We start from the raw sequence: 24046 nt of genomic DNA on the forward strand, positions 1-24046 counted from the left end.
AATGTTAACGTCTACTGATTATGGGGGCTGTATACACACACACACACACAGGAACACTGCTCACACACACACACACACACACACAATAATCCTGTATTCACAGATAAATAGTTTCCAGAGTTTGTTCTTACATTTACATTTACCCCCTTGATGATGTGTTGTCGATACTAGCCTCTGCTTCAGAGGCGTCGTCCGACGGCGCAGACTCGGGGGAAGATGGGGATTTTGAGGAAGGGTCTGGCATTCCAATGGAACAGTCGGACCCCGTCCCTCATACTTTCAAGCCCCCCTTACCTTTGGAGAGCGAGAGGGCTTGTAGTCCCTATAGCGAAGGGGATACGAGATCTGAGAGATCAGAAGCTCTCTCTTTCGCTGCAGCCTCTCTGAGAGCGGATTTTCCGGGTCTCATTGAGAGAGCTGCTCAACGGCTGGCAATAGAGCTGCCCCCTCTTCCCTCCGCACCGGAGGTTGATATGATGGAGGGCGGTCCTTATTCCAGGCCAAGGAAGGCGGCAGAGCCAGTGGCTCCTGCCATGCCTTCTTTGGCTAGGTACGTTGGAGGCTCGTGGGAGGCACCTTTAGCGGCGCGTTCGCCTGTAAAAGCGTATCTCCCATTCACGAGAGTGGAAGGAAGGCTTCAGGGTCAGGGAATCCCCAGGTTAGAGAGCGCCATGGCGGCGTATCTCGTACCGGGTTCGAGCCCTTGGCCCTCTTCCAAGAAGGCCACGTTGCCATCCCAGAAGGACCGACTCACAGCGTCGCTGTTAGAGAAGTCTTTTGGGTTGGGAGCCCAAGCTGTAGCAGCAGCTAACAACATTGCCCTCTTGGCGGCCTCTCTGTCCCGTTTAACCACGGGTACGACAGAGATGGCACCGGAGGAGGGGGAGGCGTCCAGAATTTCTGGCGCCATACTCCACCTTACACAGGCGTCCGCAGTCTGCGCGGGGAGATCCATGGCCACTTCGGTGGTCGGGGAACGACACCTCTGGTTGTCTTTGACTTCCATGAAAGAGGCAGACAGGGACGTCTCTCTTGAACGCCCCCTCTCTGACGACGGCCTCTTTGGGGTCGCAGTCAAAGAGGCGACGGAGCGTTTTTTCGAAGTTGGAGGAGGAGAAGAAGCAGTTGGCCTAGCACCTGCCGTTGGCAGGACGACTCGGCCCCCTCCTCCCCAAAGGCCATCTACCTCCGCCCCTCTAAGTAGACCGGGGTCTACGACGAGGCGGCGTAATCGGCGTCATCCGGCGGCCACGAGCAGCAAGGGAGCGGGCTCGGCCCTCCCAGCTGCTACGGTAGCCCCACTACAGCCGGCGAGGGAGGTGACGAGGACGCCAACCTGGCCCTCCAAGGGAGGCAAGAGGAGGCGTACGTGACGGGACGTGGGGGAGAGGATGGAGGACGCATCGATGGTGTCGAACGCGCCCACTGTTCCCCCCCCACCCTTCGGTTGAAGGGACGGGTGCTGATGTAAATGCTTTTGTTGATGTGTTTAATAAAGAGTTGGCTCCACCTGACTTTGTCAAAAAAGAGCCTCTTTTCCATAATACGTCCGAGAGCGTTCAAATCTCACCCTCTCTTCCTTACCACTCTAAGAGCCGTTCAGCCCACCGAGGGTGCGTTGCTGAACAGGCACTAAGAGTAGGTATCCAGAAGACCTCAATCAGGTCGTCACATCACACTTCACGTATAAGAAGTGCTTTACATAGAAGGCAGCAGTCCCGGTCAGATTCTGACATGAGGACGCAGCCGCTATTTGGGGATGGCGCACTAGTACAGACTAAGGTCTCCACTAGTACGAGCCAGACCCATGCTGCGTTCACAGAGGGCCCGATTACCGCGGTCACCAAGGTGCCCAGAGTATCGGCGCCCCCAGGCATTGTAACACAGCAGCTATCTGGGGACGGCGCATTATCGCAGACCAAGGTCTCGGTTAATGCGATTCAGACCCATGCTACGTTCACGGAGGGCAGGATTACTAGCGTTATGGGTATAACCAAAGTATCAGCTCCCCTGACAGAACGAGCCAGTACTCACCACACTGAGCGTGAATCAAGCCCACCAGGGGGTGCAGAGTTGAACACACACAGAAGGTGAAAGTTAAGAAGGTATCAAGGCGCCGCCTTGTTTTACCTCATAGAGACCTCATACTACAGACTTCTAGGAGTACTGTAGTGAAGGGCTCTGATAGCGAATTGCAGTCACCTAAGATGACGCAATCGCTTGCTGGGGATGGTGCCCTGCCGCAGGCTGTGGCCTCGGTCAGTGCAATTCAGACCCGCGATGCGTTCAAGGAGGGCAGGAATACGAAGGTTACGGGTTTAACCGACGTCCCTACTCCTCTTTCTTTCTCAGAACGCATTTCCTCTCCCTTTCACGGGAGGCCCACCTTGGCTGTTCCACCACTTCAATGTTGGGGAACAGTGGCGGTAAGGACCATAGAGGAATACAGGTCCTTCCTACTGGATGCACCACAGCTTCGCGCCCAGCCACTTTCTCTGCATTGCTGGCAGTGGCGAAGAAGCTGCACCCTCTCACGCTGGCTAGAACAGACGTTGCAGAAGGGTTATGCTCTCCAATTCCACCGGACCCCACCCCCGTTCAGGGGAGTGGTGGAGACTGTGATGAAAACGCCAGACAAAGTGGCCGCTCTGATGACAGAGATTACGGAACTTTTGGCGAAGGAGGCGGTGACAGTAGTTCCCCGGGAGCAAAGGAACAAAGGGCTATATTCGCCTTATTTCCTAGTGCCCAAAAAGACGGGGGGAGTGAGGCCGATTTTGGATTTACGCATTCTCAACGGAGCATAACCAAACGGCCCTTCCGAATGCTAACGACAAAACGTCTGCTGGAATGTGTCCAGAGAGGGGACTTTTGTACGAGCATAGACCTAAAGGACGCGTACTTTCATGTGCCGGTTCAGCCGCGTCACAGGAAGTTTCTGCCGTTCGCCTTTCAAGGGGTGGCGTACGAATACACGAGGATGCCATTTGGGTACGCCCTGGCACCTCGCACATTTTCCAAGTGTGTGGAGGCGGCATTGGAACCGTTACGTCGTCAGGGAATACGGCTACTAGCCTACCTGGATGACCTACTGGTTCTCGCCCCGTCAGCAGAGCTGGCGATCACTCACACAACACAGACAGTGATGCATCTCACAAGTCTGGGGTTCGCTGTGAATTGGGAAAAGAGCGCGCCCTGGCCCACTCATCAGATTGTCTACCTGGGGATACAGCTAGACACTGTGAGGATGAGGGCTCGAATTTCGGACCCCGAAGGGTAGCCTTGTTGCTAGCCCTAAGGAAGTGTCGTCCGAATCACACGGTGACGGGGCGCTGTCGATCATGTCACTTTTGGGTCTCATGTCGTCAGCCCACTCTGTGGTTCCGCTGGGACTCCTGCACATGCGCAGGACGAGCGATGGTTCGCCCTAACTAAGACTAGACCCATTGCGTCAACGTCATCGGTTGGTGGTGGTTCCCCCTCTCGCTCAGTGCAGACCTAAACTATTGGAGAAACTCGCGGCGTTCTCACGCACGGAGTCCCGATAGGAAAGGTGTCCTCTCACATCCCAGTATTCACGGATGCGACCCTGACGGGATGGGGAGGGACATGTCAGACACAAGCGATAGGAGGTGTGTGGCCTCAATCAGGTCGTCACATCAACCTCCTGGAGTTGGAAACGGTTCGACTGGTTCTGACCCACTTGCGCCCTACCCTTCGGGGTCGCGATGTGCTGGTCTGGTCAGACAACCGGACCACAGTAGCCCACATAAATCGCCAGGGTGGAGTCAGGTCTCCTGCTCTCCATCGGGTGGCAGAGGAATTGTGGCTGTGGGCTCACGAGCACCTTCGCTCATTGAGAGCAGCACACATTCCGGGCTACTTGAACGTAGGAGCAGACCTCATGTCAAGAGGGGGTCCTCGAGACGACGAGTGGTGTCTGCATCCAGACATTGTTCTCCAGATTTGGGAACAATTCGGGAGAGCCGAGGTGGACCTATTCGCGTCACGCGTGAACGCGCAATGTCCTCTGTGGTTCTCTCTGAGTGAACAGGACGAACCGCCACTGGGAAGGGACGCCTTTGCGCACCAACCGTGGCCGAGAGTTCTCCTGTATGCATTCCCTCCGCTGTCCTGCATTCTCCCACTGCTAGCCAGGGTGAGGTCAGGGGGGCTGTCAGTGATACTGATAGCGCCCGATCGCCCGGGGGCTCCGTGGTTTGCGGAGATGAGTCAGATGTTGATTGCGCCACCTTGGCCAATTCCACATCGACGGGACGCGTTGTCTCAGGCGGCTGGCGCGATAGGGAAATGGCCCATAATCGGCCAACCACTGAAGGCCTGGCTGCTGAGAGGGACAGGCTAGAGCGCCGTGGGTTATCTGATGCAGTGATCAGGACCATACAGGGTTCACGTGCCAGTTCCACTTCTAAGATGTATGCCAGTAGATGGAACGTGTTTTCACGATGGTGTGTCACACAAGGTGTGGACCCCATGAGCTGTCAGGTGGAGAGTATTCTCTCTTTTCTGCAGCTCATGTTTGATAAGCAAAAATCGGCTGCCACGATTAGAGTGTTTGCAGCAGCGATTTCAGCTTGTCATGAGGGTTTTGGCAGAGACAATGTCTTTAGTCACCCTCTAGTAAAACGCTTCCTATTAGGAACGCGCGACTTAGGCCAACACCTAGAGTCACGCTTCCTCAGTGGGATTTGGCTTTGGTACTCGAAGCGCTATGTAAGTCGCCGTTCGAGCCATTGAATCAAATACCCCTCAAGATGCTGTCTATCAAGACAGCACTGTTGCTCGCTTTGACTACAGCTAAGCGGGTCAGTGATTTGTGTGCTCTTTCGACGAGACCTGACTGCCTGGCCATCAATGGTGACCTGAGCAGAGCAGTGTTACGTCCTAACCCGGCATTTGTGCCTAAGGTTATTAAGAGTTCATATAGGTCACAGACCGTGGAGCTGTGGGCTTTTTCTCCTCCTCCTCATAGAGAGAGGAGTGAGGAGAAGCTCCATCGCCTGTGCCCGGTACGCGCTTTGGCGTGTTACGTCGAGCGCACAGCAGCGATTAGGTCATCACCTCAGTTGTTTGTGTGTCACGGTGCGGCTGCACTAGGTAGACCACTTTCAAAACAGAGGCTGTCTCACTGGCTTTGTGAAGGCATTGAGACAGCTTATGAGGTAGCAGGGCGGCAATTGCCTCAGGGTATCAGAGCTCACTCCACTCGTGGAGTAGCGGCTCCTACTGCCCTTTTAGAGGAACAGGAGTAGAGGATATCTGTAGAGCAGCATCCTGGTCGACGCTCGTCTCCATTTATCCGTTTCTATCTCTTAGATATGTCTTCTAATTCTCTGGCTCGATCTGTACTCAGCGTGGCTGAAGGGAGATCTTGAGCAAGAAAGAGAGGAGAAGCAGGACTGTGGACACAGGTTTCCATCAGGTCCGCTTTGGTTAGGGAAGACGTGTTTTTGACAGATGTGTTTTCTAACTCTTTGGCTCGGTCTGTACTCAGCATAGCTGAAGGGAGATCTGGAGTTAGGAAGAGAGGGAAAAGCAGGACTATGGACAGGGTTTCCATCAGGTCCGCTTTGGATAAGAAAACATATTTTGTGGCATGAATCCTGACTGACAGGGTCAGTACAGTAGAGGCATGCGTTGATTAACAGAATGTGAGGTCATCTATCTGCTTGTTCAGTTAGTATGACTCATGTTTTTGTTCCTGCCCACTAATCTCTGGGATTCCATTGAGTGAGTGAGGCGGTCTACCGCGGGTTACAATGTAGAGTGACACTGGTGTCATTCCATTAGTGGTCGGTAGTGTTTTCACAGGATATTGAGGCACATCTATCTGCTAGTACAGATTAGTATGGCTTCTATTCTGGTGATCTGCCCACTAGTCATTGGCATTGCCATTGGACTAGGTGGGGCGGGTCTTTTAACCGATGACGCGGTATATTGTGACGCCCGTAGGGGTTTTTAGTTGCAGTACTGCGGGACTCGGTTGCAGCCATTGCTAGGCTTGACTTTCTCGCTTCGATGGGAAGTGTTAGGCTCGGCAGGGAGTACATTTTGGGAGCGCTACGCTCCGCCTTAAACTCACTAGGAGCAGAGCTCCCCTATGGGGCGGGAGCTCCACGATATAGAACGATTAGTTACCGGAGTGTAACTCCAGTTCTATGAGTGGAGCGGAGCCCCATAGGACCAAGGCCCTGCCGACCCTCTCTAGTCTCGCTGAAGAAAAATATCTCGGGAGGCTGATTGAGGGGAGGCACCCCCTCTTATAGGGACACCTGTACTCCTATTGGCTGTAGGTGTGTGCATAATTTTGTCTCAGGCTGCTGCTGCCTTACGGCAGAGGGTAAACCACTAGGAGCAGAGCTCCCCTATGGGGCTCCGCTCCACTCATAGAACTGGAGTTACACTCCGGTAACTAATCGTTCACATATGCTGGAGACTTGGAAATATGTTCACACTATTCCACAGTATCACAATCTAACTCCTCTCCCTCTCTGATTTTTCAGCCAATCGGACGAGCGTTTGCTCTGGTGCAGCCAGCCAGTGAGAGGCCTGCTCTGAAGCCTGAACCAATCAAACCCTCTGAGGAGAAGGCTGAAAAGGTTGAGATCATCAAGGTGGGTGGGGCTTCATTTTGATGGTTAAAGATAACCAGTTCAGGTGTGTAATGTGTAATGTGTGTGTAATGTGTGTGTAATGTGTAATGTGTGTGTAATGTGTGTGTAATGTGTTGCAGGTGTATCTGGAGGATCGTAGACAGGAGCAGCAGAGACACCAGCAGAGCCTCAAGATGTTGTCAGAGGAAGTCTCCCAGATACAGGAGGTAAGACACATACTCTCTCGCTCTCCCTCTCCCTCTCCCTCTCCCTCTCCCTCTCCCTCTCCCTCGCCCTCGCCCTCTCCCTCGCTCTCGCTCTCGCTCTACGTGTGAGTCTCTCAGTAACACAGATGTGTGTGTGTGTGTTTTGCTCAGGTGAGATACTGTCTGAAGACCCTGAGGGAACAGATGGCAACCAAGAACAAAGGACAACACAATGTATGTGCACACATTTATAATGTTTATGTGTACACGTGTTCTTATGGAACACATTTATAATGTTTATGTGTACACGTGTTCCTATGGAACACATTTATAATGTTTATGTGTACACGTGTTCTTATGGAACACATTTATAATGTTTATGTGTACACGTGTTCCTATGGAACACATTTATAATGTTTATGTGTACACGTGTTCTTATGGAACACATTTATAATGTTTATGTGTACATGGTTCTTATGGAACACATTTATAATGTTTATGTGTACATGTGTTCTTATGGAACACATTTATAATGTTTATGTACACGTGTTCTTATGGAACCAGTTGTTTAGTGTCATCATTCATTTTGATACCTAATGATGACATATGCAATATGTCCTATGTGTGTCACTTCTACCTAAATGTCTCATATCTCCTCGTTCTGTCCATCCCTCACTATTCCCTATCTTCCTTCATCCTTCTCTCCCTCCAGTTTCCTGCTAGTGGCTACAGAGTCAGCGCTCCCTCCAATCAGAACAGCTCTTCTTCCTCAAAGGGAGGGGCTAAAGATGATGGACAGGTGAGGGGCTTTTCACATGCCCTATACCCCCCACATGAACCTGTGTGTGTGTGTGTGTGTGTGTGTGTGTGTGTGTGTGTGTGTGTGTGTGTGTGTGTGTGTGTGTGTGTGTGTGTGTGTAAAATACCTATATATTTATTATTACATATCAGGTCTTAGACTGACCCAGTCCTGTTCGCAATGTGAGATCATCGGCATGGTTCACTGTGTGTGTGTTAGTGTGTCCATTTTAGTGTTTATGTGTGTATTCATAAATACAGAGAGGGAAAGAGTTGAGGGAGAGGGAGAGGTACACCCCCCAGGAGAGAGAGCAGGAAGGCCTGGTACAGTCTGTTCCTCCTCTCCTCTCCTGCTGTGTTATTTGGTGTGTTAGTGTTCTTCTCCCTCCATTGTTCTACATTCCACAGATGGCCATTTAATAGCTTTGGTTTGGTCTTGAGGCCAAACAGGTAATGGGCGGTCCCAAAGCTATTCATGTCAGGATTCAGGAACCTTTTCAAAAGAGTGAATAGGGCTAACTTTAGCAGTTTGTGTGCGTGCGGCGTGTGAATGATACATGAGGAGCAGTTGGTGTTACAGAAATATGAGTGGAAAACGTTCACCTTTGTTTGGCTTACTTCATCAAAATATCTCCCTTTGTAACCGCTGCTATGACACACAAGACACATAGAGACACACGCACACCTCACTCTCTCACTCTCTCACACTCCCTGTCAGTCATTGAAATGTAAAAATAGATTATTCTGTAATTATTTGCATTTTCCATTTCCTCATATTTTTCTCTCTCTCTCTCTCTCTGTTGTCATTAATATGATTCACCTGTGTAAACAAATGGCAGAGCCGCTCCCACTACAGTAGAATCAACGCTGAGAAACCAATACAATACTACACAACACTGTACTATACAACACAATACAATACAATACTACACAACACTGTACTATACAACACAATACAATACAATACTACACAACACTGTACTATACAACACAATACAATACAATACTACACAACACTGTACTATACAACACAATACAATACAATACTACACAACACTGTACTATACAATACAATACTACACAACACTGTACTATACAATACAATACAATACTACACAACACTGTACTATACAACACAATACAATACAATACTACACAACACTGTACTATACAACACAATACAATACAATACTACACAACACTGTACTATACAACACAATACAATACTACACAACACTGTACTATACAACACAATACAATACAATACTACACAACACTGTACTATACAACACAATACAATACTACACAACACTGTACTATACAACACAATACAATACAATACTACACAACACAACACTGTACTATACAACACAATACAATACAATACTACACAACACTGTACTATACAACACAATACAATACAATACTACACAACACTGTACTATACAACACAATACAATACAATACTACACAACACTGTACAATACAATACAGTACTGCACAATACTACACAACACAATACAATACAGTACTAGACAGTACTACACAATACTATACTTACGCGATAATGCCAGAGAAGCCGGTGTTTGGAGGATATATTGGCACAGGTGTTGGTAGGCCCGAGACGAACACTATACTATACAATACAGTACTGCACAATGCTTTACAATACAGTACTGCACAACAACACTATACAACAGAGTACTACCCTGAACCGGGGGAGTCAGGAGTTTACAGTACTATGATCAGTCAGTTGGCTGAATGAGTTTATGAACAGGATATTAGTGGATTCTTGGAGCTTCACTTAAATCAATGGAAACTGTGTTTATAAGGTTTTTCACAGTTTAACGGTTCCTTTATTCCCTCTTTCATCCTTTCATCCCTCCCTCCCCCTCCCTCTTTCTTTCTCTCTGTCCTCAGGAAGGGGAGGAAGAGGCGGAGAGGGCGAAGATGAGGGATGTCAGTAAGCGTCTGTACGCTCAGCTACAGGAGGCCGAGAAGAAACACCAGGAGGAGAGAGATAGACTGCAGGTAAAACACGCACACGCACACACACATAACACACACACACACACACACACACACACCAAAGTGCTGTACATTATGAAATGCTATAACCTAACTCTCTGTCCTTTTCCTGTCCAGGCTGAGGGTGTGGATCTGCGCCAGCGTCTGGGGGAGCAAAGGGAGAAGCTGGAGGAGGTGAAGGAGGGGAGTGAGAGGAAGGACCAGAGGATTGAGGAGCTCCAGAGGCTGCTGGGAGGTATGGCGCAGGAGAGCCAAGCCCTACGAGACACACTGAGGAACAGAGAGGAGGAACTCAGAGAACTACGCAAGATCAGAGAGGAGGGCAGGAACGAGGAGCAGAGGTGAGGAGGAGAATAAACATTTCACTGCACCTGCGATAACATCTGCAAATCTGTGTACGTGATTTGAGCACACACACACAGATCACACACATAAACATCAAGAAAAACACACACACACACAGATATCACACACAGAGCACACACACACAGAGCACACACACAGAGCACACACACACACACAGAGCGCACACACACAAACACCAAAACACACACACACACACACAGAGCACACACATAAACACCAAAACACACACACATAAACACCAAAACACACACACACACACAGAACACACACACACACACAGAGCACACACATAAACACCTCTGACATTGCTCATTCTGGTATTTCGTAATTTATTGTATTTTTTTTACTATTTTGATTATGTGTGTATTGTTATTGTATTATTAGAAATGACTGCCCTGTTGGAGATAGAAACACAAGCATTTCACTGCACCTGCGATAACATCTGCAAATCTGTGTACATGATTTGAGCACACACACACACACAAACACATAAACACAAACAAACATACACACACATATAGACAAGGAGTGTTCTCAGCCACTCACACTGTGTGTTCTTCTCAGGTCAGAGCAGTTGGAGAAGGAGCTGGCCATTCTGAAGGAGAAGATCCATCATCTAGATGACATGCTGAAGAGCCAGCAGAGGAAAGTCAGACACATGATCGAACAGGTGAGACGCACACACACACACACACGACTATAACGTGCTATAACAGGTCTATAACATGCTATAACAGGACTATAACATGCTATAACAGGTCTATAACATGCTATAACAGGACTATAACATGCTATAACGGGACTGTAACATGCTATAACAGGTCTATAACATGCTATAACAGGACTATAACATGCTATAACAGGTCTATAACATGCAATAACAGGACTATAACATGCTATAACAGGTCTATAACATGCTATAACAGGTCTATACCATGCTATAACATGCTATAACAGGACTATAACATGCTATAACAGGACTATAACATGCTATAACAGGACTATAACATGCTATAACAGGTATATAACAGGTCTATAACATGCTAGAACAGGTATATAACAGGTCTATAACATGCTAGAACAGGACTGTAACACGCTAGAACAGGACTATAACATGCTATAACAGGTCTATACCATGCTATAACATGCTATAACAGGACTGTAACATGCTATAACAGGACTGTAACATGCTATAACAGGACTATAACAGGACTATAACATGCTATAACAGGTCTATAACATGCTATAACAGGTCTATAACATGCTATAACAGGACTATAACATGCAATAACAGGACTATAACATGCTATAACAGGACTATAACATGCTATAACAGGACTATAACATGCTATAACAGGACTATAACATGCTATAACAGGACTATAACATGCTATAACAGGTCTATAACATGCTATAACAGGTCTATAACATGCTATAACAGGACTATAACATGCTATAACAGGACTATGTGGTCCTCTGTAGCTCAGCTGGTAGAGCACGGCGCTTGTAACGCCAAGGTAGTGGGTTCGATCCCCGGGACCACCCATACACAAAAATGTATGCACGCATGACTGTAAGTCGCTTTGGATAAAAGCGTCTGCTAAATGGCATATTATATTATTATATTATTATAACAGGTCTATAACATGCTATAACAGGTCTATACCATGCTATAACATGCTATAACAGGTCTATAACATGCTATAACAGGTCTATAACATGCTATAACAGGACTATAACATGCTATAACAATTCTATAACATGCAATAACAGGACTATAACATGCTATAACAGGTCTATAACATGCTATAACAGGTCTATACCATGCTATAACAGGTCTATAACATGCTATAACAGGTCTATAACATGCTAGAACAGGACTGTAACATGCTAGAACAGGACTATAACATGCTATAACAGGTCTATAACATGCTAGAACAGGACTGTAACATGCTATAACAGGTCTATAACATGCTATAACAGGACTATAACATGCTATAACAGGTCTATAACATGCAATAACAGGACTATAACATGCTATAACAGGTCTATAACATGCTATAACAGGTCTATACCATGCTATAACATGCTATAACAGGACTGTAACATGCAATAACAGGTCTATAACATGCTATAACAGGACTATAACATGCTATAACAGGACTATAACATGCTATAACAGGTCTATAACATGCTATAACAGGTCTATAACATGCTAGAACAGGACTGTAACATGCTATAACAGGTCTATAACATGCTATAACAGGACTATAACATGCTATAACAGGTCTATAACATGCAATAACAGGACTATAACATGCTATAACAGGTCTATAACATGATATAACAGGTCTATACCATGCTATAACATGCTATAACAGGACTGTAACATGCTATAACAGGTCTATAACAGGACTATAACATGCTATAACAGGTCTATAACATGCACAAACCGGTCTATAACATGCTAGAACATGCTAGAACAGGACTGTAACATGCTAGAACAGGACTATAACAGGTCTATACCATGCTATAACATGCTATAACAGGACTATAACATGCTATAACAGGGCTATAACATGCTATAACAGGTCTATAACATGCTATAACAGGTCTATAACATGCTATAACAGGACTATAACATGCAATAACAGGACTATAACATGCTATAACAGGACTATAACATGCTATAACAGGACTATAACATGCTATAACAGGACTATAGCATGCTATAACAGAACTATAACATGCTATAACAGGACTATAACATGCTATAACAGGTCTATAACATGCTATAACAGGTCTATAACATGCTATAACAGGACTATAACATGCTATAACAGGACTATAACATGCTATAACAGGACTATAACATGCTATAACAGAACTATAACATGCAATAACAGGACTATAACATGCTATAACAGGACTATAACATGCTATAACAGGACTATAGCATGCTATAACAGAACTATAACATGCAATAACAGGACTATAACATGCTATAACAGGTCTATAACATGCTATAACAGGTCTATAACATGCTATAACAGGTCTATAACATGCTATAACAGGACTATAACATGCTATAACAGGACTATGTGGTCCTCTGTAGCTCAGCTGGTAGAGCACGGCGCTTGTAACGCCAAGGTAGTGGGTTCGATCCCCGGGACCACCCATACACAAAAATGTATGCACGCATGACTGTAAGTCGCTTTGGATAAAAGCGTCTGCTAAATGGCATATTATATTATTATATTATTATAACAGGTCTATAACATGCTATAACAGGTCTATACCATGCTATAACATGCTATAACAGGTCTATAACATGCTATAACAGGTCTATAACATGCTATAACAGGACTATAACATGCTATAACAATTCTATAACATGCAATAACAGGACTATAACATGCTATAACAGGTCTATAACATGCTATAACAGGTCTATACCATGCTATAACAGGTCTATAACATGCTATAACAGGTCTATAACATGCTAGAACAGGACTGTAACATGTTAGAACAGGACTATAACATGCTATAACAGGTCTATAACATGCTAGAACAGGACTGTAACATGCTATAACAGGTCTATAACATGCTATAACAGGACTATAACATGCTATAACAGGTCTATAACATGCAATAACAGGACTATAACATGCTATAACAGGTCTATAACATGCTATAACAGGTCTATACCATGCTATAACATGCTATAACAGGACTGTAACATGCAATAACAGGTCTATAACATGCTATAACAGGACTATAACATGCTATAACAGGACTATAACATGCTATAACAGGTCTATAACATGCTATAACAGGTCTATAACATGCTAGAACAGGACTGTAACATGCTATAACAGGTCTATAACATGCTATAACAGGACTATAACATGCTATAACAGGTCTATAACATGCAATAACAGGACTATAACATGCTATAACAGGTCTATAACATGATATAACAGGTCTATACCATGCTATAACATGCTATAACAGGACTGTAACATGCTATAACAGGTCTATAACAGGACTATAACATGCTATAACAGGTCTATAACATGCACAAACCGGTCTATAACATGCTAGAACATGCTAGAACAGGACTGTAACATGCTAGAACAGGACTATAACAGGTCTATACCATGCTATAACATGCTATAACAGGACTATAACATGCTATAACAGGGCTATAACATGCTATAACAGGTCTATAACATGCTATAACAGGTCTATAACATGCTATAACAGGACTATAACATGCAATAACAGGACTATAACATGCTATAACAGGACTATAACATGCTATAACAGGACTATAACATGCTATAACAGGACTATAGCATGCTATAACAGAACTATAACATGCTATAACAGGACTATAACATGCTATAACAGGTCTATAACATGCTATAACAGGACTATAACATGCTATAACAGGTCTATAACATGCTATAACAGGTCTATAACATGCTATAACATGCTATAACAGGACTATAACCTGCTATAACAGGACAATGTGGTCCTCTGTAGCTCAGCTGGTAGAGCACGGCGCTTGTAACGCCAAGTTAGTGGGTTCGATCCCCGGGACCACCCATACACAAAAATGTATGCACGCATGACTGTAAGTCGCTTTGGATAAAAGCGTCTGCTAAATGGCATATTATATTATTATATTATTATAACATGCTATAACAGGTCTATAACAGGTCTATACCATGCTATAACATGGTATAACAGGTCTATAACAGGTCTATAACATGCTATAACAGGACTATAACATGCTATAACAGGACTATAACATGCTATAACATGTCTATAACAGGACTATAACTAGCTATAACAGGACTATAACATGCTATAACAGGTCTATAACAGGACTATAACTTGCTATAACAGGACTAGAACATGCTAGAACAGGACTATAACATGCTATAACAGGACTAAAACGTGCTATAACAGGTCTATAACATGCTATAATAGGACTATAACATGATTTAACAGGTCTTTAACATGCTATAACATGCTATAACAGGACTATAACATGCTATAACAGGACTATAACAAGCTATAACAGGTCTATAACATGCTATAACAGGACTAACATGCAATAACAGGACTATAACATGCTATAACAGGACTATAACATGCAATAACAGAACTATAACATGCTATAACAGGACTATAACATGCTATAACAGGTCTATAACATGCTATAACAGGACTATAACATGCAATAACAGGACTATAACATGCTATAACAGGTCTATAACAGGTCTATAACATGCAATAACATGCAATAACAGGACTAGAACGTGCTATAACAGGACTATAACATGCTATAACAGGACTGTAACATGCTATAGCAGGACTGTAACGTGCTATAACAGGATTATAACATGCTATAACAGGACTATAACATGCTATAACAGGTCTATAACATGCTATAACAGGTCTACACCATGCTATAACATGCTATAACAGGTCTATAACATGCTATAACGGACTATAACATGCTATAACAGAACTATAACATGCTATAACAGGACTATAACATGCTATAACAGAACTATAACATGCTATAACAGAACTATAACATGCTATAACAGGACTATAACATGCTATAACAGGTCTATAACATGCAATAACAGGACTATAACATGCTATAACAGGTCTATAACATGCTATAACAGGTCTATAACATGCTAGAACAGGACTGTAACATGCTAGAACAGGACTATAACATGCTATAACAGGTCTATACCATGCTATAACATGCTATAACAGGACTGTAACATGCTATAACAGGTCTATAACATGCTATAACAGGATTATAACATGCTATAACAGGACTATAACATGCAATAACAGGTCTATACCATGCTATAACATGCTATAACAGGACTGTAACATGCTATAACAGGTCTATAACATGCTATAACAGGACTATAACATGCTATAACAGGACTATAACATGCTATAACAGGTCTATAACATGCTAGAACAGGACTGTAACATGCTAGAACAGGACTATAACATGCTATAACAGGTCTATAACATGCTATAACAGGTCTATAACATGCTAGAACAGGACTGTAACATGCTATAACAGGTCTATAACATGCTATAACAGGACTATAACATGCTATAACAGGTCTATAACATGCAATAACAGGACTATAACATGCTATAACAGGTCTATAACATGCTATAACAGGTCTATACCATGCTATAACATGCTATAACTGGACTGTAACATGCAATAACAGGTCTATAACATGCTATAACAGGACTATAACATGCTATAACAGGACTATAACATGCTATAACAGGTCTATAACATGCTATAACAGGTCTATAACATGCTAGAACAGGACTGTAACATGCTATAACAGGTCTGTAACATGCTATAACAGGTCTATAACATGCTATAACAGGACTATAACATGCTATAACAGGTCTATAACATGCAATAACAGGACTATAACATGCTATAACAGGACTATAACATGATATAACAGGTCTATACCATGCTATAACATGCTATAACAGGACTGTAACATGCTATAACAGGTCTATAACAGGACTATAACATGCTATAACAGGTCTATAACATGCACAAACCGGTCTATAACATGCTAGAACATGCTAGAACAGGACTGTAACATGCTAGAACAGGACTATAACAGGTCTATACCATGCTATAACATGCTATAACAGGACTGTAACATGCAATAACAGGTCTATAACATGCTATAACAGGACTATAACATGCTATAACAGGACTATAACATGCTATAACAGGTCTATAACATGCTATAACAGGTCTATAACATGCTAGAACAGGACTGTAACATGCTATAACAGGTCTGTAACATGCTATAACAGGACTATAACATGCTATAACAGGTCTATAACATGCAATAACAGGACTATAACATGCTATAACAGGTCTATAACATGATATAACAGGTCTATACCATGCTATAACATGCTATAACAGGACTGTAACATGCTATAACAGGTCTATAACAGGACTATAACATGCTATAACAGGTCTATAACATGCACAAACCGGTCTATAACATGCTAGAACATGCTAGAACAGGACTGTAACATGCTAGAACAGGACTATAACAGGTCTATACCATGCTATAACATGCTATAACAGGACTGTAACATGCTATAACAGGTCTATAACATGCTATAACAGGACTATAACATGCTATAACAGGGCTATAACATGCTATAACAGGTCTATAACATGCTATAACAGGTCTATAACATGCTATAACAGGACTATAACATGCAATAACAGGACTATAACATGCTATAACAGGACTATAACATGCTATAACAGGACTATAACATGCTATAACAGGACTATAGCATGCTATAACAGAACTATAACATGCTATAACAGGACTATAACATGCTATAACAGGTCTATAACATGCTATAACAGGACTATAACATGCTATAACAGGTCTATAACATGCTATAACAGGTCTATAACATGCTATAACATGCTATAACAGGACTATAACATGCTATAACAGGACAATGTGGTCCTCTGTAGCTCAGCTGGTAGAGCACGGCGCTTGTAACGCCAAGTTAGTGGGTTCGATTCCCGGGACCACCCATACACAAAAATGTATGCACGCATGACTGTAAGTCGCTTTGGATAAAAGCGTCTGCTAAATGGCATATTATATTATTATATTATTATAACATGCTATAACAGGTCTATAACAGGTCTATACCATGCTATAACATGCTATAACAGGTCTATAACAGGTCTATAACATGCTATAACAGGACTATAACATGCTATAACAGGACTATAACATGCTATAACAGGTCTATAACAGGACTATAACTAGCTATAACAGGACTATAACATGCTATAACAGGTCTATAACAGGACTATAACTTGCTATAACAGGACTAGAACATGCTAGAACAGGACTATAACATGCTATAACAGGACTAAAACGTGCTATAACAGGTCTATAACATGATATAATAGGACTATAACATGATTTAACAGGTCTTTAACATGCTATAACATGCTATAACAGGACTATAACATGCTATAACAGGACTATAACAAGCTATAACAGGTCTATAACATGCTATAACAGGACTAACATGCAATAACAGGACTATAACATGCTATAACAGGACTATAACATGCTATAACAGAACTATAACATGCTATAACAGGACTATAACATGCAATAACAGAACTATAACATGCTATAACAGGACTATAACATGCTATAACAGGTCTATAACATGCTATAACAGGACTATAACATGCAATAACAGGACTATAACATGCTATAACAGGTCTATAACAGGTCTATAACATGCAATAACATGCAATAACAGGACTAGAACGTGCTATAACAGGACTATAACATGCTATAACATGCTATAACAGGACTGTAACATGCTATAACAGGACTGTAACGTGCTATAACAGGACTATAACATGCTATAACATGCTATAACAGGACTATAACATGCTATAACAGGACTATAACAAGCTATAACAGGTCTATAACATGCTATAACAGGACTAACATGCAATAACAGGACTATAACATGCTATAACAGGACTATAACAAGCTATAACAGGTCTATAACATGCTATAACAGGACTAACATGCAATAACAGGACTATAACATGCTATAACAGGACTATAACATGCTATAACAGAACTATAACATGCTATAACAGGACTATAACATGCAATAACAGAACTATAACATGCTATAACAGGACTATAACATGCTATAACAGGTCTATAACATGCTATAACAGGACTATAACATGCAATAACAGGACTATAACATGCTATAACAGGTCTATAACAGGTCTATAACATGCAATAACATGCAATAACAGGACTAGAACGTGCTATAACAGGACTATAACATGCTATAACATGCTATAACAGGACTGTAACATGCTATAACAGGACTGTAACGTGCTATAACAGGACTATAACATGCTATAACATGCTATAACAGGATTATAACATGCTATAACGGGACTATAACATGCTATAACAGGTCTATAACATGCTATAACAGGTCTACACCATGCTATAACATGCTATAACAGGTCTATAACATGCTATAACGGACTATAACATGCTATAACAGGACTATAACATGCTATAGCAGAACTATAACATGCTATAACAGGACTATAACATGCTATAACAGAACTATAACATGCTATAACAGGACTATAACATGCTATAACAGAACTATAACATGCTATAACAGGACTATAACATGCTATAACAGGTCTATAACATGCTATAACAGGACTATAACATGCAGTAACAGGACTATAACATGCTATAACAGGTCTATAACAGGTCTATAACATGCTATAACATGCAATAACAGGACTATAACATGCTATAACAGGACTATAACATGCTATAACAGGACTATAACATGCTATAACAGGACTGTAACATGCTATAACAGGACTGTAACATGCTATAACAGGACTGTAACGTGCTATAACAGGACTATAACATGCTCTAACATGCTATAACAGGATTATAACATGCTATAACAGGACTATAACATGCTATAACAGGTCTATAACATGCTATAACAGGTCTACACCATGCTATAACATGCTATAACAGGTCTATAACATGCTATAACGGACTATAACATGCTATAACAGGACTATAACATGCTATAACAGGTCTATAACATGCTATAACAGGACTATAACATGCTATAATAGGACTATAACATGATTTAACAGGTCTATAACTTGCTATATCATGCTATAACAGGACTATAACATGCTATAACAGGACTATAACATGCTATAACAGGTCTATAACATGCAATAACAGGACTATAACATGCTATAACAGGACTATAACATGCTATAACAGGACTGTAACGTGCTATAACAGGACTATAACATGCTCTAACATGCTATAACAGGATTATAACATGCTATAACAGGACTATAACATGCTATAACAGGTCTATAACATGCTATAACAGGTCTACACCATGCTATAACATGCTATAACAGGTCTATAACATGCTATAACAGGTCTATAACATGCTATAACAGGACTATAACATGCTATAACAGGACTATAACATGCTATAACAGGACTAGTGGCCTCTGTAGCTAGCTGGTAGAGCACGGCGCTTGTAACGCCAAGGTAGTGGGTTGAGGACCACCCATACACAAAAATGTATGCACGCATGACTGTAAGTCGCTTGGATAAAAGCGTCTGCTAAATGGCATATTATATTATTATATTATTATAACAGGTCTATAACATGCTATAACAGGTCTATACCATGCTATAACATGCTATAACAGGTCTATAACATGCTATAACAGGTCTATAACATGCTATAACAGGACTATAACATGCTATAACAATTCTATAACATGCAATAACAGGACTATAACATGCTATAACAGGTCTATAACATGCTATAACAGGTCTATACCATGCTATAACAGGTCTATAACATGCTATAACAGGTCTATAACATGCTAGAACAGGACTGTAACATGCTAGAACAGGACTATAACATGCTATAACAGGTCTATAACATGCTAGAACAGGACTGTAACATGCTATAACAGGTCTATAACATGCTATAACAGGACTATAACATGCTATAACAGGTCTATAACATGCAATAACAGGACTATAACATGCTATAACAGGTCTATAACATGCTATAACAGGTCTATACCATGCTATAACATGCTATAACAGGACTGTAACATGCAATAACAGGTCTATAACATGCTATAACAGGACTATAACATGCTATAACAGGACTATAACATGCTATAACAGGTCTATAACATGCTATAACAGGTCTATAACATGCTAGAACAGGACTGTAACATGCTATAACAGGTCTATAACATGCTATAACAGGACTATAACATGCTATAACAGGTCTATAACATGCAATAACAGGACTATAACATGCTATAACAGGTCTATAACATGATATAACAGGTCTATACCATGCTATAACATGCTATAACAGGACTGTAACATGCTATAACAGGTCTATAACAGGACTATAACATGCTATAACAGGTCTATAACATGCACAAACCGGTCTATAACATGCTAGAACATGCTAGAACAGGACTGTAACATGCTAGAACAGGACTATAACAGGTCTATACCATGCTATAACATGCTATAACAGGACTATAACATGCTATAACAGGGCTATAACATGCTATAACAGGTCTATAACATGCTATAACAGGTCTATAACATGCTATAACAGGACTATAACATGCAATAACAGGACTATAACATGCTATAACAGGACTATAACATGCTATAACAGGACTATAACATGCTATAACAGGACTATAGCATGCTATAACAGAACTATAACATGCTATAACAGGACTATAACATGCTATAACAGGTCTATAACATGCTATAACAGGACTATAACATGCTATAACAGGTCTATAACATGCTATAACAGGTCTATAACATGCTATAACATGCTATAACAGGACTATAACATGCTATAACAGGACAATGTGGTCCTCTGTAGCTCAGCTGGTAGAGCACGGCGCTTGTAACGCCAAGTTAGTGGGTTCGATCCCCGGGACCACCCATACACAAAAATGTATGCACGCATGACTGTAAGTCGCTTTGGATAAAAGCGTCTGCTAAATGGCATATTATATTATTATAACATGCTATAACAGGTCTATAACAGGTCTATACCATGCTATAACATGCTATAACAGGTCTATAACAGGTCTATAACATGCTATAACAGGACTATAACATGCTATAACAGGACTATAACATGCTATAACAGGTCTATAACAGGACTATAACTAGCTATAACAGGACTATAACATGCTATAACAGGTCTATAACAGGACTATAACTTGCTATAACAGGACTAGAACATGCTAGAACAGGACTATAACATGCTATAACAGGACTAAAACGTGCTATAACAGGTCTATAACATGCTATAATAGGACTATAACATGATTTAACAGGTCTTTAACATGCTATAACATGCTATAACAGGACTATAACATGCTATAACAGGACTATAACAAGCTATAACAGGTCTATAACATGCTATAACAGGACTAACATGCAATAACAGGACTATAACATGCTATAACAGGACTATAACATGCTATAACAGAACTATAACATGCTATAACAGGACTATAACATGCAATAACAGAACTATAACATGCTATAACAGGACTATAACATGCTATAACAGGTCTATAACATGCTATAACAGGACTATAACATGCAATAACAGGACTATAACATGCTATAACAGGTCTATAACAGGTCTATAACATGCAATAACATGCAATAACAGGACTAGAACGTGCTATAACAGGACTATAACATGCTATAACATGCTATAACAGGACTGTAACATGCTATAACAGGACTGTAACGTGCTATAACAGGATTATAACATGCTATAACAGGACTATAACATGCTATAACAGGTCTATAACATGCTATAACAGGTCTACACCATGCTATAACATGCTATAACAGGTCTATAACATGCTATAACGGACTATAACATGCTATAACAGAACTATAACATGCTATAACAGGACTATAACATGCTATAACAGAACTATAACATGCTATAACAGGACTATAACATGCTATAACAGGACTATAACATGCTATAACAGGTCTATAACATGCTAGAACAGGACTGTAACATGCTAGAACAGGACTATAACATGCTATAACAGGTCTATAACATGCTATAACAGGTCTATAACATGCTAGAACAGGACTGTAACATGCTATAACAGGTCTATAACATGCTATAACAGGACTATAACATGCTATAACAGGTCTATAACATGCAATAACAGGACTATAACATGCTATAACAGGTCTATAACATGCTATAACAGGTCTATACCATGCTATAACATGCTATAACAGGACTGTAACATGCAATAACAGGTCTATAACATGCTATAACAGGACTATAACATGCTATAACAGGACTATAACATGCTATAACAGGTCTATAACATGCTATAACAGGTCTATAACATGCTAGAACAGGACTGTAACATGCTATAACAGGTCTGTAACATGCTATAACAGGTCTATAACATGCTATAACAGGACTATAACATGCTATAACAGGTCTATAACATGCAATAACAGGACTATAACATGCTATAACAGGACTATAACATGATATAACAGGTCTATACCATGCTATAACATGCTATAACAGGACTGTAACATGCTATAACAGGTCTATAACAGGACTATAACATGCTATAACAGGTCTATAACATGCACAAACCGGTCTATAACATGCTAGAACATGCTAGAACAGGACTGTAACATGCTAGAACAGGACTATAATAGGTCTATACCATGCTATAACATGCTATAACAGGACTGTAACATGCAATAACAGGTCTATAACATGCTATAACAGGCTATAACAGGACTATAACATGCTATAACAGGTCTATAACATGCTATAACAGGTCTATAACATGCTAGAACAGGACTGTAACATGCTATAACAGGTATGTAACATGCTATAACAGGACTATAACATGCTATAACAGGTCTATAACATGCAATAACAGGACTATAACATGCTATAACAGGTCTATAACATGATATAACAGGTCTATACCATGCTATAACATGCTATAACAGGACTGTAACATGCTATAACAGGTCTATAACAGGACTATAACATGCTATAACAGGTCTATAACATGCACAAACCGGTCTATAACATGCTAGAACATGCTAGAACAGGACTGTAACATGCTAGAACAGGACTATAACAGGTCTATACCATGCTATAACATGCTATAACAGGACTATAACATGCTATAACAGGGCTATAACATGCTATAACAGGTCTATAACATGCTATAACAGGTCTATAACATGCTATAACAGGACTATAACA

At 41.6% G+C, this 24046-nt stretch overlaps 1 protein-coding gene across 3 annotated transcripts in view; it reads left to right on the forward strand.

The window, feature by feature from the left end:
• LOC121542703 (tuftelin) overlaps positions 1-24046 on the forward strand; it is a 50679-nt gene that overhangs the window by 11185 nt on the left and 15448 nt on the right. The window contains exons 3-9 of one of the 3 annotated variants that reach the window (XM_041852199.2): positions 6525-6620; positions 6755-6841; positions 6992-7054; positions 7533-7619; positions 9539-9649; positions 9764-9987; positions 10577-10682. In XM_041852199.2, coding sequence (XP_041708133.1) covers positions 6525-6620; positions 6755-6841; positions 6992-7054; positions 7533-7619; positions 9539-9649; positions 9764-9987; positions 10577-10682 — 774 coding nt within the window. Of the gene's footprint in view, positions 1-6524; positions 6636-6754; positions 6842-6991; positions 7055-7532; positions 7620-9538; positions 9650-9763; positions 9988-10576; positions 10683-24046 lie in introns of all 3 variants that reach the window. The other 2 variants (XM_041852198.2, XM_041852200.2) reach the window with 2 other exon arrangements.

The sequence above is a fragment of the Coregonus clupeaformis genome, chromosome 28, assembly GCF_020615455.1.
Source record: "Coregonus clupeaformis isolate EN_2021a chromosome 28, ASM2061545v1, whole genome shotgun sequence".
NCBI classification, from domain to species: domain Eukaryota; kingdom Metazoa; phylum Chordata; class Actinopteri; order Salmoniformes; family Salmonidae; genus Coregonus; species Coregonus clupeaformis.